Source organism: Notolepis coatsorum (assembly GCF_963971535.1).
Source record: "Notolepis coatsorum genome assembly, chromosome: 4".
NCBI classification, from domain to species: domain Eukaryota; kingdom Metazoa; phylum Chordata; class Actinopteri; order Aulopiformes; family Paralepididae; genus Notolepis; species Notolepis coatsorum.
The window spans coordinates 46,202,068-46,222,371 of NC_140168.1; the positions used below are offsets into that span (position 1 = coordinate 46,202,068).

Below are 20,304 nucleotides of genomic sequence, written 5' to 3' on the forward strand. Positions count from 1 at the left end.
GTGGAGGTTGGGAGAAGGAGCTGCGGATGTTCTCCACTTTTTCCTCAAAGAAGATCGCAAAGTCTTCGGCAGAAAAAGATGAGGGAGGAGGGGGTGGAGGGGGGGGAGTGAGGAGGGAGGACATGGTAGCATGCAGTTTGCGAAGATTCTTGGCAGATGCCTCGATCCTATGGTGAAAGAAACTCAACAGTTGTATAGACAAGTACTCCACTGTCTGTGAAGCTGTTGTAGACAAGTACTCCACTGTCTGTGAAGCTGTTGTAGACAAGTACTCCACTGTCTGTGAAGCTGTTGTAGACAAGTACTCCACTGTCTGTGAAGCTGTTGTAGACAAGTACTCCACTGTCTGTGAAGCTGTTGTAGACAAGTACTCCACTGTCTGTGAAGCTGTTGTAGACAAGTACTCCACTGTCTGTGAAGCTGTTGTAGACAAGTACTCCACTGTCTGTGAAGCTGTTGTAGACAAGTACTCCACTGTCTGTGAAGCTGTTGTAGACAAGTACTCCACTGTCTGTGAAGCTGTTGAGTTATTCATGAGGATGAGACTACCCATCTCAGTAGAAATGTATTGCATTATATCACTGTGGATGTTTCTTCCTTTTTATTGAAAGGAAAATGAGCAGACAAAGGTACCGTATGCTAAGCAGGAGCCACTAGCCACTAGCCAGTATCATTTTATCCTCCGTCTCTGTCTTTCTCTATTCTCTCTCTATTCTCTCCCATTCTGTCCCTCCCTCAAGACACCTTGCAGTAGATAATGATATGGCCAATCTAATATTGTGGGCTGCTTCCTATTGTCAGTGTTGTACAAACTCCTTATATCAGGACATTAAGGAAAGCTTTATTACTGCAATGGGAACCAGGTTGTTGTTGTTGTTGTTGTGGTGGAGGTTTTTTCATTACACTTTTCAATGCTTTTTCTATGGTTTGACTCGGTCTGAGAATAATGGAACCTTCTATGCACGTGGGAAATTATGTCAGCTGTTGTATGGTTGTACCAGAGTACAAAATAACTCTGGTCTTTGAACTCTGTTGCCTATACTCAATTTATACCTACCAACTGCTTTCACTGTCTACAACCGCCCTACACTGTAATCATAGTAATCATAATAATCATCAATTAACTACCTACATCATTCTATTGTCTACCTATATAACTCAATATAATGTATGATAGCATGTACAATAATACTGTATATATCATCTATAAACATTCATATATTTACCGCATATACTGTATATATATCCATATCCATCTGAATATATCTGCATATAATTTTTCTATATACCTATTTATACAAATGCATATAACCCATATAACTCTGTATGATAGCATGTACAATGATGCTGTATATACCGTATATTTGTATTCCTACCATACATATATATATATACAGGGCCGCCTGGGAGAAATGCGAGGCCCTGTGTGAGATTTAACCCCCCCCCCCCCCCAAAAGGTTAAAAAAATATATATATATATATATATATAATTTTTTTTCTTTTTCATACAGTCAACATATTCTTAAATAATAGCGCTGCCCGAGGCTGGGCATGATACAGTCAACATATAGCAAGAGAGAGAGCGAGAGAGAGCTCCCGTTCTACAGTCAATATACAGTGTACAGAGAGAGAGAGAGAGAAAGAGAGAGACACATTGGAAAGAAATTGAAATGCTATTTGGCCCTAAACAGAGAGTACACAGTGGCAGAATACCTGAGCACTGTGACTGAAGATCCTTGACTAGGTACAGACTCAGCGAGCACAGCCTAGCCATCGAGAAAGGCCGCCATAGGCAGACTGTGTGTTAGAAAGAGAGAGAGAGAGAGCATGTGTGTTTGTCGTGTGTGTGTGTTAGAGAGAGAGCATGTATGAGAGAGATAAGCAAAGATATTCAACTTTTAATGGAAGAACAAAACAGAAGGAAAAGATAACTTCACAAAGGCAACATGAATATACATAGATCCAAAAGGACAAAGATCAACACTTAAATCCAAAGAGAAGAGGGTCTATACCAGAGAAAACAAAGCAGCAAGGAGCCAATGGCCGACATCAGCTAAATAGGCTAGCCAGGTACTGACACCAGGCCACACACAGCTTTGGCCAACGGCCCAACGCTACCCAAGCTACACAAACGACCAAGACAATTCACACACAGCACATGTCGTATCTCCAAATGTTGTGAAGTAACATATGTTTTGCCTTGAAAAAAACATCGTTATTAACAAAACATTCGGGAGGGGAAGGAAGGAAGAGTGGGGTAATGTCGTTTACATTTTCATTCATCTTACCTGCACCAAGGAACGCAGGGCGAAAGGCCGCAACACAGGTCTCCACGTTGACGAAAGGCCTCTCGCTGGCGGGACAAAAAGAAGCTATGGCCGGAGCCTTGTCATGGTGCAGGCCCGACTACATCTTCTGTCAAAGATGATGTCGTAGTCAGAGTGCCAGAACCCCCTGCTATTCTCACGGCTAATGTCAATGGTCGTAGCACAAGCTAACAGCTAACTCTAGGCTAACTGATAGCATCAAACTAACGTGCGCAGCCGGCAGCTAACGTCGTAGCTAAACAGCTAACTGGCTAACAGTTAGCTCAACCCGGCTATCGCTAACCATTAGCTAACGCAGAAGCAAGCTATGCGGCTACCACTGAAAAACTGTACAACATGAGAAAAGCAATACAGGTGCTGACACCAGGCCACACACCGTTAGCTACTAGTACTACAACAGCTAGTCGGCCAGTTTGGCTCCAGAGAGAGAGAGAGAGAGAGAGAGATCCACGGCGGGAATAGAATAGAGTGCATTCAAAACTCACCAAACGTCCAAGAGGATGGAGACAACCGCGTGGAGTTGACGAAGTTCATCTGCCGAACGACCATCCTCTTCATCTTGGCTGCACGCGCTGTCTCTAGGTTAGCTAACGCTAGCTAGCTACTAGCTGACATCATCATGGCTATATCCCGACTGAACCACACTTAATATTATAACGTAGCTAAAGCTAACTAGCTGTCCCTGTCTTTAGCCGGGATGATTAGCCTGACTGAACTGTCTAACATGCAACAACTTTGCACGGTGGTGTAGTGGTTAACACTGTCGCCTCACAGCAAGAAGGTCCAGGGTTCGAATCCCGCTTGGGGACCAGGTTTCCATGGTGCCAGTTACCCAGGTGGGGTATCTCCCAGGCCTTTCTGTGTGGAGTTTGCATGTTCTCCCCGTGCTCGCAAGGGTTTCCCCCCCGATAAGATAAACCCAATGGAAAAACATGCACAACAACAAGATCGTTAACGCTGTGGCGTCCTTGACGAAGACGGACAGGAGCACTTGGATTGGTCCCCTGGCGCAGCTCACGTTGTGCCTGTCTGCTCCCGGCTGCCCTTGGGGGGGAAGGACGACGGGATGGGTTAATCGCAGATACGGATTGCATGCATGCATCGCATGTGTGCCAATTGATGACCTCGGAGCAGGTCCTAAATTACTTACTATTACTATTACTTACTTATCTTCAGTCCATCTGCCGAACGATGTCCTCTTCATCTTGGCTGGCATAAGCTCCAATGCTGCACGCGCGAAATAGTCAGACGCTAGTGATGGGTCGGTCATGAGCGACTCGTTCATAAGAGCCGATTCATTGCCGTGAGCGTGAGTCGAATCGCTCACGTCTGGCAATGAGTCGGTTCACGCCCACCCACCCCCCCCCCCCGCACACAGACACACACAATGAACTCAACAGATGCTCCTGGCTGTAACCCCTCCCCTCATTGAAACCAATTCTGCTGCCTGCAGAGCCTCAGAGCCAGGAACGTGTCTAATGTGAAATATATAAGCATATAAGCAAAACTAGATTTTAGGTCTGTGATGAAAAAGGGCCTCGCAGGAAGGGGGGCCTCGCAAAAAATAAAAATAAAAATAAAAATAAAAATAAAAAATAATAATTTTTTTTTTTTTTTTTTTTTGTGCGAGGCCCCCCTTCCCGCGAGGCCCTGTGCGACCGCACTGCTCGCACACCCCCTGAGGCGGCCCTGTATATATATACACATCTGTCTGTACATACCTGCATATAATCCTTATCTATATCTGTACATATCCCTTACCTACTCTTACTAGTTACACTGCTTGTCAGTATGACTACAACCATAGTGTCTTTATACCTGTAGCACTGTACATATTAATACTACAACTCAGTACATACATCTGATTAACTATACTCACTCAGTAGTACTCATTTATATATGTTATACCCAGTTTAATCACCTGTACATTATAGGGGCGGCGTGGCTCAGGGGTAGAGCGGGTTGTCCAATGATCCAAGGGTTGGTGGTTCGAATCCCGCTCAAGCCCATGTCCATCCCACTGCCGTTGTGTCCTTGGGCAAGACACTTAACCTACTTGCCTCGTATGAATGTGTATGCATGTGAATGAATGTTGGTGGTGGTCGGAGGGGCCGTAGGCGTTGATTATTCGCCACGCTTCCGTGAGTCTGCCTCAGGGCAGCTCTGGCTGCAATTGTAGCTTACCACCACCGGTATGACTGTGTATGAACGAATAATGGACTCTGTGAAGCGCTCTGGGTCAGTGAAGAGCGCTATATAAATCCAAGTCATTATTATATTACTATTGCACTTAACTGTCACATTTGCACTCTGGTTGGATGCCAGATTTCTTTCCATTGTACTGTACTTGTTAATGATTTGAATGTAATCTAATAGGACGACTAAAAGACGACCAAACCAGAGAGAGATGTACAGTGTTTTGTCTTGTTTATACTCTCTCTCTCTCTCTCTCTCTCTCTCTCTCTCTCTCTCTCTCGTCCTTTCTTTCTTTCTTTGTTCATCCCTCTGTCTCCTCTCTGTTCCTCCAGGACTTCCCGCTGCTGCGGCTGGATGACGTGGTGAACGACCAGTCCAACATCGTGGGCTTCTCCATGTTGAACACCAGCCATCCCTTCTACCTGGAGTTCATCAGGAGCCTCAACCTCTCCTGGAGGGAGGGCTGTGACATCAGCCCCTACCCTGGACCCGCGGTGAGATACGGAGTGGAGTCCCGTTTCCGTGGCGTTTTCAGTGGCTATAGCTTAAAAGGAAAAGTTGAAGGAAGAAAGATGACTTGGCTCAAACTTGAGTTGCTATTAACGTGTTGTTTTGTACGTGTTCAGTTAAAGATATAGATGCGCAGATACCAACTCTGATATCAGTCAGTTACTTACCAGGCTAAAACACGGTATTGTCTCTGATATCGGTCAGTCAACAGGCTAAAATAGGGTATCGGTATCAGCTCTGATATTGGTTGTGTTGTTTTGTACGTGTTCAGTTAAAGATAGATACCAACTCTGATATCAGTCAGTTACCAGGCTAAAACAGGGTATCGTGTCGTCTCTGATATCAGTCAGTTACCAGGCTAAAACCTGGTATCAGTATCGGCTCTGATATCAGTCAGTTACCAGGCTAAAACCTGGTATCAGTATCGGCTCTGATATCGGACAGTTACCAGGCTAGAACAAGATATCAGTATCGGCTCTATCAGTCAGTTACCAGGCTAAAACCTGGTATCAGTATCGGCTCTGATATCGGACAGTTACCAGGCTAGAACAAGGTATCGGTACCGACACTTTATCTATCCCTGAGGGAAGCGACAGTTGTGATTGGAAGATCAAGAAAAGAGGGTGGGGTTTGAGATAGGTCCATTATGGTCCCATACCCATATAGAGGATTTTTTCCCCTGTGTGCTACATAGCAATCATAGCAAAAAAGAAATTGTGCGAGGGAAGCAACAGTTGTGATTGGAGGATCAAGAAAAGAGGGCAGAGTTTGAGATAGGTCCATACTTTCTTTCTTTACTTGGGTGTAATGAGTGTGAAAGCTGAAATTCACCCACTATAAAAAAAAAAATGGCAACACATTTAATCCTGCTGTGATTTCAGCCTGACATCCTATTCCCTTATTAAATTCTGTTTTTGTGTCTTGTCTCCAGCTGTCTTCGGCGCTGATGTTCGACGCGGTGCACGTGGTGGTGGGCGCAGTGAGGGAGCTGAACCGCAGTCAGGAGATCGGCGTCAAGCCGCTGAGCTGCAACTCTCCTCTCATCTGGCAACACGGCACCAGCCTAATGAACTACCTCCGCATGGTAAACACCCTGCGGTGTCATTTGCACCATCTCGCCTAATGACAGTAGAACTTTGAGGACTGAACATTCCAACGACGGTGTCACAATGACAGCTACTGGTTATTGAAAGCTATTGCTAATAATTCTGAGAGGATGAAAGGATGTACCTTCAAAGTGCTTGTTTGTTCATGGTGCTGAGCCAAGTCTTCAAGGAACACACCAACATTATGGGGAAATGCACTCGCACGCACGCACACACACACACACACACACACACACACACACACACACACACACACACACACACACACACACACACACACACACACACACACACACACACACACACACACACACACACACACACACACACACACACACACACACACACACACACACGAGAGACAGGACAGAGTTGAGTCATTTCAAAGCATGCTCAGCCTCTGATGAAAGACACTAGGCTGAAACGTTAGCATGTTTGCTGAAATGGTCAAAACAAATAGGTGTGTGTGTGTGTGTGCGCGTGCATGTGGAGCCACTGCCTCTTTAACATTGGATATTCAATATGAAATACTTTATTTGAATCCACAGATCACACACATGTAGGATTCAAATATTATCAGAGGTGCCACATTTTGAGGACTTCTCATGGGTACAGAAAACATCATCGCCACACTGCCTGCCTGGCTACCCATCGCAGTGGATGCAATTGATATTGATTTATTTCTGACGTATCAAAGAATAAATATAAAATGTCATTGTGACCTTTAAAAGGACCAGTATGGTCTTTTATTCAACAGAAAGATACTCACAAATGAAACTCAACAGCACATAAAACATAAAAACGTTAAATAATCCCGAGCCACTAGAGCACACCCGGGACACCCCCTCTTTGACGAGGCGCCCCAGGTGTGGCCAATGCCCCCATTGACTCACTTGGTATTGGAAGTCACTTGTGTCACCCACTAGCGGTCTGCCAGTTGACGAGACAAGTGACTCTCCCACACAACCCCGTCACCTCTCCGAGGCAGAGGGCTCACCCTTGGCTGACTGCAGAGGATGGGCCAGCGACCTCTTTGGCGAGGGCCCACACAGCGAGGGCCAGCACACAGGCTTCTGGGCTCACTGGTGCCGTGGTGCAGGCTGCAGGGACTGGAGCAGCATCCCCCCTGCACTGCTGGGACTGGGGTGCAGGCTGTATGGGCTGGAACAGCACCCACCTGCACTGCTGGGACTGGGGTGCAGGCTGTAGGGGCTGGGGCTTAACATTTCTGGGCAGCTGGGGAACAGGTTACAGGGGCCTAAATCGGGCGAGGCCCCAGAGCTGGCTGTGCTGGCGATGGCACTGGGCGAGGCCCCAGAGCTTGCTGTGCTGCTGCTGGGGGAATTGCCAGAGCCGGTCACCGTTGTTGTGGAGCCGGCAGCCGGGTAGGACTCCAGCGCTGGCTGGGGAGGCTGTAGCTGTGGCTGCTGGGCCACTCGATGCTTGAGTGATAACGAGACATTGCCCACACCTGGGCCATGTCATCAAAGAGGAGGTGTGCCAGGTGTGCTCAATTGGCTCTGGGCTTTTTCAGTTCAGTTAAGTTTTCTTTTTCAGTTTGTTTATTTATTTTTTACCCAGGGACAGTGCACATTAATGAACATCTTCAGTTTCCACATCAGTGTAAATGTGCCAGATTTTAGCTAATTAGCTCGTTTCCATCTGTAGTCCTTGCCTATGCATGTCTTTATGGTGTGGGAGGAAACCGGAGTACCCAGAGGAAATCCATGCAAACACGGGGACAACATGCAAACTCCACACAGAAAGGCCCCCTGGTGGGGTTCGAACCGAGGACCTTCTTGCTGTGAGGCAGCAGTGCTAGCCAGTAGCCACTGTGCCACCGTGCCACCCGTGTTCAGTTCAGTCTTGGTCGAGTTGTATTTTGCGTTTAGTTTGTGACTATTAATAATAATGAACCCAATGTAAGAGAAGGAACACCCCCCTAATGGAATATAATGAACCCAATGAATAGCTGTAAGATGGGGGGGTGACTCCAACTGGGATAAACAGCCCATATTAGAACTCTATGGATAATGGAATATAATGAACTCTTATGTAGACTGCCTCCCGAGAAGGGTGTGAGTGACGAGTGTGTCAACTTTTAGGCCCACCTGATTGGATAATGTGACGACAAAGACCAATGAGACGAAATATCTTCCAAAGTTGAAACTGATTTATGATTTATGATTTTATTTATAGGATCCCCATTAGCTGATGTAAAACATCAGCTAATCTTCCTGGGGTCCACACATAACATATAAACATAACAACAGATAAGACATTTACAGACAAGTAAACAAGATTGAATAACGAGTCGTGATACGAGGTAATCTGCCTGATTGGACTAAACACCTTGTTGCTTTTTTTTTTTGTTTCTTTCATTCAAGGGGCGATTAGTCTACTACTGGCATTAGTGTTGGTCTGGGTGGTGTTTTCATTATTGTTGCTTTCAGAGCCAACACTCGGTCGTGATGATTAGACCGCTTATAGCAACAGATGGTTATACACACACGGTTGCGTACACGGGAATAGGCTCAGCTCTCAGGATGCTCTCTGCGCAGATCCGTGCGAGCCTGCAACAGATTTGGCTTGGAGCGTAAATAATAAACCCGTTCCCTCGTGGGCGCATCCAGAACAGAGCCTGAGAAAAACACATTCTCAGATGATGTGATAACTGTCAACATCAGTCAATATCAGTCAATTCAATATCGCAACACATACTAGGCGAGCACAGCATATAGAACAGGAAGCCCATCTATATGATGGAATAGATTGACGCGGGTGGAGTCCAACCGGCGTAAAATCGACGCTGCAGAGTGTGCCGTGTGCTCGGAACAGCTAAAATGGGCTGCCTCGTTGCCAGGAGTTTTAGAGGTGCTTGGTTTGTTATTATGATACTGATTGATGTGCACCTCTGATCAGCTGACAGCTGGATTGGTGCGCGTGACTCCTGTGTCCTGCGTGTGCTTCCTTTTTGACCAGTGTCAGAGTGGGTTTTAGAGAGAAAGATCTATCTCTCTCTCTCTCTCTCTCCCTCTCTTTCCCCGACCCTCCAGCATCCCTCTCTGTCTCCCTCCCTCTCTCCCTCGTTCATTCAATTTCCTCTCCTCTACCTCTATCTGTGTCTGACACTTCCTATCCTTTCCATCTGCAGAGCATGCCTTGTCTCTCCCCATCTCCTTTCTTAATCTCTCTCTCTCTCTCTCTCTCTCTCTCTCTCTCTCTCTCTCTCTCTCTCTCTCTCTCTCTCTCTCTCTCTCTCTCTCATCTCTCCCTCTCTCCTTCCCCCCCCCTCTCTCCTTCCCCCCCTCTCTCTCTCTCTCTCTCTCTCTCTCTCTCTCTCTCTCTCTCTCTCTCTCTCTCTCTCTCTCTCTCTCTCTCTCTCTCTCTCTCTCTCTCTTTCTCTCTCCCAGACATTGTTTTTCTGGCTCTCTGTGAATCATTCCATCATCCCTACGTTCTCTTTGGCAGCACCCATAGTTCTCTCTCCCTCCCTCCATCCATCCCTCCCTCTCTCCCTCCCTCCATCTTTCCATCCATCCATCTCTCTGACCCTCTGCTGTGTCTCATTTGCTTGTTTCTAACCGTCTCCACTGTTTTATCAATCTTGAATCTTGAAACACACACACGCATGTATGCACACACACACTATGAGTCACACATGCATCATTACACACACACACTCAAATGTGCATGCATGCAAACAGAATCACACACATGCACACAAACATAATAATACACACATATGCACGTGCACCAGGGGCGGGGCTAGGGGGTGGCTACTTGGGCTCAAGCCCCGAATGTTTTCTGAAAAGCCCTGAATCTATTTATAAAAAAAAAAGAAAAAAAAAATCCTTTTTTGTTTTTTTTGGCCAATTCATCATTGTTACATGAAAATATGTTTGCACCAGATTTAGCAGAAACTAATTTCCATCTGTGGTCTATCCAGCTGCTAACTGTATTTGAGTGAGTTAAGTCTTGGTGTTATGGTAGACTCAGACCCAGGGTGCGATCCAGGAGGGGAGCCCGGTGAGCTATAGCTCACCTAGATCAGACATCAGCTCCCCTGCAAACTTGATTTGCGATTTTTTTGGGGGGTCTCTAAATTACTATTATATATTATTCACTGACAGTGAAGCTGACAGAGCAGCAGGAGGCGGGAATCGGATCATCTACAGGCGCGCCGCGCAATTACACCTGCGGCTGGTGCTGCTCCGGTGGCCGTGGGGACTATTATTAGTTAAATATAAATCATTGTTTTGAGATTCACGTCACTCACAGTGGTGACTGTGGTGGGCGTCAGCGTCACTGCAGGCAGCCAATGTATCGATTCGTCGCAGCCAATGTAAATGCAGCAAGCAAATAAATGTAGCCTATTAGGGTCTTCAAATATGATATGAAATATGGGCGCGTTTCCTAGTGGTCGAAGCAAGCTCAGTGACTCGTCAGTCGAGAAAATAATGCTTGGGACCAGGAGTATTTCATATTGTTAGTAAGTCAGGAGTCTGAGAGATAATCATCTCTATCTAACTAAATAGATGATTTTTATCATGGAATGTGCTGTGGAAGCCCCGTCCAGACGGCCGGACGGTAAGTGAGTTGTCCTGAGCACTCCTCGCTGAGAGGCGCGCCGCGCACCCCCCCCCCCCCCCCCCCCCCCCCCCCCCGACGCGGGCTCACCCAAAGATCTTGCTATGGATCGCACACTGCTCAGACCTAAGCTTTAAATCACAATCAACAAGTTGACAAAAACTTAATTCTTCCACCTTAGAAACATAGCTAAAGTACGGCCATTTATAAATCAAAAGGACGCTGAAAACCAGATCCATGCCTTTATCTCAAGCCAACTCGACTACTGTAATGCACTCCTTACCGGCCTCCCGAAAAAATACGATGATAACTATTTTATTGCAATGCACTATTGCATTATTTTATTCTATTTTACTAACTATTTTATTGCACTGCACTATTTTACTTTGTATCAGTGAATCATAGACGCCTGGCCATAAGAGCATTCAGAGCATCTCTGCTCTCCCACTATTGAACTTGGGGGAGCAAAGGTATGCTCTTGCTCCACCACTTTTTGATCATATGAAAAATATGATATATCCCCCCCAATATATAAATCTAACCATAACTACTAGTTTTATAGTGAAAAGAGCAGCTTTATTGGTCAAGATTGAAGGCTCTATATTGCAGGAAATTGCACGTACAGGTTCATTAAATTCAAAAAATATCTTGCCTGCCCCAAAAAATTCAAAAATTCAAAAAAAAATTTAATAAAAATATAAACGCGGGCACCTATCTGGGCTAAGCCCCGGATCTCCTACAATCCTAAATCCGCCCCTGACGTGCACATGCACACACACACGCATACACACAGAGAAATTCACACTTAAATGCACATGTCCATAAATACATGCATGTACACATGGCCGCCTAGTTATAGTTGAAAGTGGGGGTGCACGTTTTTTTTTTATTCTTTTATTTTTTTACATTTTTTTTTTTTTTTTTTTTTTTTTTTTTTTGCAAGGGGTGGTTTGGAGGGGGTCCGGCACGACCCCCTCCACGGCAGATTTTTTTACATTTAATGAACACCTGTATGTGCAATTTCCTGCAATATAGAGCCTTCAATCTTGACCAAAATAAAGCTGCTCTTTTCACTATAAAACTCAGTTTATATTGCAGTATGATAGCTATAATAATAATAACTTCACTGCGAGGGCTCTTTTAGCTAACGCTAGCTAGGCACGTATGATAGCCAATTACTATTATAATAATAATAATAATAATAATAACTTTCCCATCCTCCCAAAGCCCCTCCAGCCCCGTTCACATCCGCAGCACCAACAACAACAACAACAACTAATTGACGCTATCAATAGCCCCAGTGAGCGCGGCGGCTGAATGAATGAAAACTTTATTTAACAGATTGGAGAATGGGTACAATACAGTACGGCTCAATACACACAATTGTTAAGGGGATGCAGACCAGAGAAAGACGTTTGTCTTGTTTACATCAGGGTCCCCTTTCGTGACTGTGCTGCACCGAGTGAATCCACAGTCACTTGCTCCTCAATGGGAAACCAACCTAGATTTACCATGAAGGACTGGTTCTGGCCGAACCGTTCGTTATACAAGTATCACAGAGACATTACAAAGGTGCTCACAGTTGCACGAGGGGTTCGCACAGAGATACGGGATGGTTTGAAAGCTCGGCGTTGCTAATAAATATTTTTTTAATTTTTTTTATAAACTGCTCAAAGCGGCATTATTTCCACCGTTGGGTGATCACAGCGCCTGCGCACCATCCTGTATCTCTGGATTCACTCGGTGCAGCAGCGCCGAGGCTCACCATATGAGAAATATTCAGTTTCAATCTGTTTGCGCATTTAGTATACAGTCACAGTGTTCGACTTACGTGATGATTTGCTCCATTTTGATGTAAACGCCGAAGAATAATCCACACGAGTCACAATGTTATCTAATATCCAGCCTGAATTTTTCAAACGCTTTCGAAAAAGCCGCCTCCCCCAACATGTCGTATACGTCATGCCGACGAACCGTGGCCCGTGGGCACTGGATCAAACCATTAAAGTGGGGGGGTCACACAATCTTTGGAAACTTAAAAACTTGCTATTAAGTGTCATTGCGTATTATTAATTTGATTGAAATTACGTAGTTATGGTTCGATAAGATTTATATATTGGGGGGGATATTTATATCATATGATATGATCAAAAAGTGAGGGAGCAAAGAGACAAGCTTGCTCCCCCAAGTTCAATAGTCCTGGGCCCTCATGCATCAACGTGTTCTACGCACAGATCTGTGCGTAACCCGTGCGTACGATCATTTCTAAGCAAAGAGTGGGATTCATCAATTTCGATTTGAACTTGACTTCGTGCGTACATCTACGCACATTTCAGACCTGGCGTACCTAGCTCCCAGTGGTAGAATATATTATTACAACAAGGAAATGAGCTTCTGTGCATAATAACACTGGATGTTCTGTATGAACCGTAGTTCATTATAGTTCATTGTAAGATAGCAACAGTAGTGTAATTATGGTCAAAACCCTATAAATAGCATTTGGAATAATAGATCTTTCTCTCAGAATGAATGCAGCATGTCATATATGTTACGATGAATTGAAAATGGGGGACCCTGATATAAACAAGACGAAAGTCTTTCTCTGGTCTGCATCCCCTTAACAATTGTATGTATTGAGCTGTACTGTACTGTACCCATTCTGCAATCTGTTAATAAAGTTTTCATTCATTCATTCATTCATGGTTTATATAGCGTTATCGGAATATACGGGGTGTAGGCTACTGACTGACTGCGCTCCGCGTAGCTTGATTGATTGATTGATTGAAAAGTTTATTAACAGATTGCAGAATGGGTACAGTACAGTACAGCTCAGTACATACAATTGTTAATTGGGGATGCAGACCAACTTTCGTCTTGTTTACATCAGGGTCCCCCATTTTCAATTCATCATAAATCATAAAGCTCAACTCGTTATTATTTTGCGCACAGACCGCCGAAACACGGGAACGTTTTGATTATATTTAAAAGGCTTTACGTTAAACGAAACAAGTGGAATTTCGAAGCTGTAAGCAGAATAAGTCATATGAATATAGTGTTCTTCCCCCTTTTTACTGTACAAGAAAGAATAGAAAACGCATTGCAATGACACCATGCAGATAGTGGACAGACTATATGATGGGATTCAAGTTCATGTATTGAAAGGCAGGATACATCATACATGCAGTGAGATTCATTGTTCTATGCTCTCGTATTATATTGTTTATATAGGCTACCCAATACTGACATCAAAATAGATTGTAGTATGCCTCTAGAAATCATATGCAGCAGGTAGAAAATTGACGGGAGATCCATCGCGATTTGGAATAGAATTGAGGAGAACTTTAATCCGTGGGTATTAATCAAACAACACGGGAAAAGGCAGTCATATTCCAGCGCGGTCTTTATTAGCCGACAACAAAATAGATGCCTCTAAAAATCATATAGCCAATCGAACACAACTAATAAAGGCATTCATACAGCACGGTTATAATGACACACAACCAGCGCCAAACAGTGGTCAACGAACGGTCTTTATTAGTATTTTGAGCTGTCCAGGCAGAATTGCAGCAATGGTTTTAGGGAGCCGTTGATATCTGACATCACCGTTTACAAGTCCGCCTTTTATTTATCCCATAAATCATAATACGCGATAGTGTCTTCTTGGTTCGACAGCAGTGAATTCTCCGTGGAGTTTCTCGGAGTCCCGCTCGGGTCGGTCCATTATTTCACATCCCATGGGGGGTGTTTCCTCATTTTCATGACCATATATGGATAATCATGCACGAGCATTGACGGTAGAACAAAGTGGTATTCATCAACACGGAGGACCATAGAGCCTGCGTACGCACGTGTGATGAATGCCGACTTCCCTGTGCGTACGCTAGTTCTACATTCCGTGCTTACGTGTGGAAGTAGGTCAAGTTCAAAGTCCACGTTGATGCATGAGGGCCCTGGAGCCCGTGCATCGTCTGCTCCGTTAAGTGGGCGCCTATGCATGTACATACACAATCAAATGCATTAAAGGGGACATCTTATGGAAGATGGGCTTCAGCTCAGTCTTGGTATTGATTTGTCTGGAAAGTTATTAGTACTCACTCCTGCCCTGTTTCTAATAGTGTCTCGCTCCTGGGTGTGGGGCAGTCGGGCATGGAAGGAAATAATTAATTAATGTGAAATCTGGTGCTACATGTGTTTTAGTACGAGGGAAGGAAGAGACGCTGGAAAACAAATGATTAAAAATAGATTTAGACAAGTTTCTTTACAAATCAGATGCAAGGAAGTCGTATGAAATTGTTGGAAAATGTGTCCCTCTTATTATGCACACACACACAGTATACGCACACACACAGCATGCACGCACACACACACGCACGCACGCACGCACGCACGCACGCACGCACGCACGCACACACACACACACACACACACACACACACACACACACACACACTCCCCCCCCACCCCCCCTCTCTCTCTCCCCCGGAGCGTTGTGCATTGTGATATAAATAATGTGAATAACCATAAGATCATAAGAGTCTCTCTATATCCCTCTTGCTCTCTCTCTCTTTCCCTCCTCAGGTGGAGTATGATGGTCTGACTGGTCGGGTGGAGTTCAACAGCAAAGGCCAGAGGACCAACTACACCCTGAGGATCTTGGAGAAACACCCAGGAGGTCACAAAGAGGTCAGTCGTCAAATTGGGTCGAAAAGGGTTCACCGAAAACATGAGTTCACCACCACAGTGCAGAGGCAAAGCTTGATGTTCTGCCCAAACATTAAAATCAAAGGTTGTTAGCTTCATTTAAAAGCTAACAACAAAAGTTAGTTTCATAAACCTGGTGTGGTTGATGGTGGTCATGCCAATTCCCTTCCTGCCCGTTGCGCGCATTGCCCCACTGTCGGCCTGGGAAGGGTGTAGAACTACCACATGCCTCCTCCGCCAGCCGCTTCTTTTCACCTGGCAGTAAGGAGTTTCACTGGGGGAACGTAACGCGTGTAGAGGTTCACGCTATTTCCCCCAGATCCCCTCCCTGCTGAACAGGCGCCCGACTGACCAGTAGGAGTCACAGTTTACAACGAACAGGACACACATCCCACCGGCTTCCCACCCGCTAACACTGCCAATTGTGTTAGTAGGGACGACTGACCAAGCCGGAGGTACCGCTGACAGCTGGATTCAGTCTCTGCAGTGGTAGGCAAGTGCTTAGTCCACTGCGCTACCCAGCCACCCTCTCATTGTGTGTATTTTTTTTAAGCTGCATTTACAAACAATCGTCAATTTGGTGAGGATTGTTCCACAAAATCAGTTATTTGGCAATGGAATATAGTTAGGATCAGGGTTAGGGAATAGGGTACTGAAATAGGGTTAGGATCAGGATTAGGGAATAGAGTTAGGATCAGTGGTAGGGAATATGGTACTGGAATATAGTTAGGATCAGGGGTAGGGAATAGGGTACTGGAATATAGTTAGGATCAGGGGTAGGGAATAGGGTACTGGAATATAGTTAGGATCAGGGGTAGGGAATAGGGTACTGGAATATAGTTAGGATCAGGGGTAGGGAATAGGGTACTGGAATATAGTTAGGATCAGGGGTAGGGAATACGGTATGGTTGAAGATACCCATGTACACTGATCTGGAGACAGAGAGAGTAATTTCCCCAGTAATGGTCAAGGATAGAAAAGGTCTATTTGCTCCTTTTTCATTTGTTCATCATTTTTTAAGTGTATCAGCGTAGGGCTTTGGCCTTTGGGTGGTCAATAGGCCCTTTTCACAGCAGCCATTTTGTTCTGTCATCGCAAGGTAAGCACAGGTGTAATTAATAATGTGCCGGAGCCAGGGCCCTGCTATTTTGCATGGTTCTGGCACACCTACCCTGCGATGGCATGCCAAAATGGCCACTGGGAAAATGGCCTATGAGCTTATGCAAATGAGAGAGGAGTGTGTTAAGTGTGCACTCTCTTCCCTCAAATTCCACAATTTGATTTAAAGTTGGGAATAGACCAAGAATCTAAATACTGTATTTGTTAGGCAATGCGTTTGTTTTTGGCAGGTAAAAGCAAACACAAACAATCAACTTGTTTTAACCTCTTAAGCCCTAGCCATATTTTCTGAAAATTCACCTAAAAGCACATTGCTCCACTTCTACAAGGTCAATTTGCATGTTCTTGGTATCTAGGGACATCTATGGACCTCAGGTAAATATTGAGTCTGTTACTGAAACGGGAGTGTCAAGAGTCTGGGTGTCGTCCTTGACAGCACCCTATCATTCCATTCCCACATCAACAACACTATCCGGTCCGCCTACTTCCACCTTTGCAACATCAACCGCCTCCGCCCTTCACTCACTCCCAACAGCGCCGCAATTCTGGTCCACTCCCTCGTCACTTCCCGCTTAGATTACTGCAACTCCCTTCTCTTTGGTCTCCCCCACAAACTCCTCCATAAGCTCCAACTGGTCCAGAACGCTGCTGCCCGTATAATAACCAGAACCCCTGTCATCAGTCACATCACCCCCGTCCTACGCCAACTACACTGGCTTCCCATTAAACACAGCATAGACTACAAGATCCTCCTCCATACATTCAAGGCCATCCACAACCTCGCCCCTCCATACCTGTCCGACCTCCTCCACATCAACATTCCCACTCGGTCCCTCATGTCTGCCTCCTCCATCAACCTGACCGTCCCCCCAGCCCGTCTGTCCACCATGGGGTCAAGAGCCTTCAGCTGCTCTGCCCCCCGCCTCTGGAACTCCAGCATCAGGAACATTCCCATTTAAAACTCACCTCAAACCCACCTGTTTAGGCAGGCTTATGTCTGATTTTAAAAATTTTTTATTGATTGTGATTGTTAATGAACTGTTTTTAATTGTTGTACGGCAACCTTGAGTGTCCTGAAAGGCGCCTTATAAATAAAATACATTATTATTATTATTATTATTATTATTATTATTACTATGCTTGAGTAAATTATAATGAACCAAAGGAGAATATAAATTATTATTATTATTGTTCCAATCTTTGATAGTGAATAACACCATGCTAACATTGACCAAAAGGGAAAAATTGCCACTGAGTTCATTCAGCACCTTCTTGAGATCAACAAACCTGAATGTTATACATTATAAAAAAGTAACTGTACTTATAGTAGATTTCATTCACAGTCTTTGCTGCCCTATTACGGGCGCCTGGTGGTACTAAATCCAGATTGCCATCGGAAAGAGGATATTTGGCCCGATAAATAGATGTATGACTTGGCCATAATAAGGTCATTTATAGGCCTTATATTCTATATTCATATTTCAAATTGCATGTGTCTGGATGGCAAAATTCAGTACTGTATCTACAAAACCCACTGTAAATCATCTGCCCTTTATTAATTTGCTTAGATTTTTTTGTACACTTGATCTCAAGAAAGTGCTGAATGAGCTCAATCTTTCACATCTGGTCAGTGTTAGCATGGTGTTATTCACCATCAAAGATTTAAAAAAAATTATAATAATAATAATTTATACTCTCCTTCATTTCTCCTTAGTTAATTCTTGGTTAATTCTTGGTTCATTATATTTTACTCAAGCATAGTAACAGACACAATATTTCTGACATTGTGAATACATTCACTGAGGTCCATAGATGTCCATATATACCAAGAACATGCAAATGAACCTAGTAGAAGTGGAGCAATCTTCCATTTACTTTTACTGTACTTTTAGGCGAATTTTTGGAAAATGTGACTAGGGCTTAATAGGTTAGACTGTGATATAAGACGACCCAGGTCTGCCTAGGTCAGAAAACATGTGATTCAACAAGCCATTCAAAGTCGCCTCTCACTCTGGCTCATAGACAATGGACGGTCCTTTACTCGTGTGTACATTCACTTTAAACAAACAACACAATGCAGCACCCACTCTCCACACTTTAGATCACCTAAACACACTTTATATTTATTGATAAAGGATTTGCACTACAACTCGTACACCTTACTGTAAATTGTACCTAAATTGTACCTTATCCCATTTCTGCTTTGCACTATATAGTATTGTATATTAGTACACTGCATAGTATATTGTATATTATATGGTAACTCAGTTACGTCTATTCCATCGAACGTCTATTCCATCGAACATTGTACATATGTCTATACTGAACACTGTGACCTCATTTTTTACTTCTAATTTACATGCTATACTATGTTATTATTTCATACTTATCTTGTCTAGCACAGTCTCTGGAGCGTAACAGTAAGAAGCATTTTGTATAAAAGTATTCTGTACTTCTGTATGACAACTATTAAAGAAACTTGAAACTTGAAACTTGGTATAGAGGATGCTAGAATGCATAAACTGAGTGGTATTTTCAGCAAAATAAAATTCAAATGCATGTTTCGGGAGCTCAGAGACCTTGTTGAAAAGTAGTATAATAATGTGATCTTTAATATTTTAAACCAGTAGGCCTAACTGAAATATGTATTTTGCCAGGTTCGGTTAGGAGGAAGGGTCAAGTGAAGCTGATCTGGACTCAGCCCTCAGCTTCACCAGGGAGCTGCAGCTTGGCTTCCATTATAATGAGAAGAATAACACACACAAACAGCTAGCGAGTGGGGGAATAACATCAAGAATTTACAGCAGATTATTTTGAGATATTGCTCAACCCTACTTTCCATCTCCATATCGTACTTTCTCTCTCTCTCTCTCTCTCTCTCTCTCTCTCTCTCTCTCTCTCTCTCTCTCTCTCTCTCTCTCTCTCTCTCTCTCTCTCTCTCTCTCTCTCTCTTCTCTCTCTCTCTCTCTCTCTCTCTCTCTCTCTCTCTCTCTCTCTCTCTCTCTCTCTCTCTCTCTCTCTCTCTCTCTCTCTCCAGTTTTCAAGTTTCAAGTTCAAGTTTCTTTAATAGTTGTCATACAGAAGTACAGAATACTTTTATACAAAATGTTTCTTACTGTTACGCTCCAGAGGCTGTGCTAGACAAGATAAGTATCAAATAACATAGTATAGCATGTAAATTAGAAGTAGAAAATGAGGTCACAGTGTTCAGTATAGACATATGTACAATGTTCGATGCAGAATAGACGTAACTGAGTTACCATATAATATACAATATACTATGCAGTGTACTAATACATCTAATACATACTAATACAATACTACTACATCATTATTGGAATGGAATTTTGGAACCTATGGAACCCATTCTTGTCCCCAGAGTTTGCTCCGAACAGGGTAAATCTGCATTCATTATGATGCCCCTAGCTCATGGAATGAACTCCAACAGTCCGTAAAGCTTGAGATTCTCCCCTCTGTTGCACAGTTTAAAACCTTGATCTCCAACCTTCGTCAATCAAGTTGTACGTGTTTTAATTGATTTGTTATCCTTGCTTTTTGTCTCGTCTTGTCGTCTTATTGTTATGATTTTATATGCTGCGTCATTTTATATATGCTTTTTTTCCTCATTTCTGTATGTACACTCGATGTGACTGTAAATGAGTGAAACCTCAGTCGCCTTTTTTGAAATCGTATAGTGACCAAAAGAAAACCCAATGTGAATTCCATAATACTTTTCTTTTGGCAGGGATAAAAGC

General features: G+C 44.0%; 1 protein-coding gene across 1 annotated transcript in view; it reads left to right on the plus strand.

Moving 5' to 3' along the window:
• The window catches only part of LOC311226502 (glutamate receptor ionotropic, kainate 5-like), a gene marked incomplete at its 3' end in the record, with an annotated part of 137,287 nt that overhangs the window by 75,080 nt on the left and 41,903 nt on the right, over nucleotides 1-20,304 (plus strand). Inside the window, exons 7-9 of the mRNA XM_084311925.1 lie at nucleotides 4,856-5,017; nucleotides 5,965-6,117; nucleotides 15,308-15,412. Coding sequence (XP_084168051.1) covers nucleotides 4,856-5,017; nucleotides 5,965-6,117; nucleotides 15,308-15,412 — 420 coding nt within the window. The remainder of the gene's footprint in view (nucleotides 1-4,855; nucleotides 5,018-5,964; nucleotides 6,118-15,307; nucleotides 15,413-20,304) is intronic.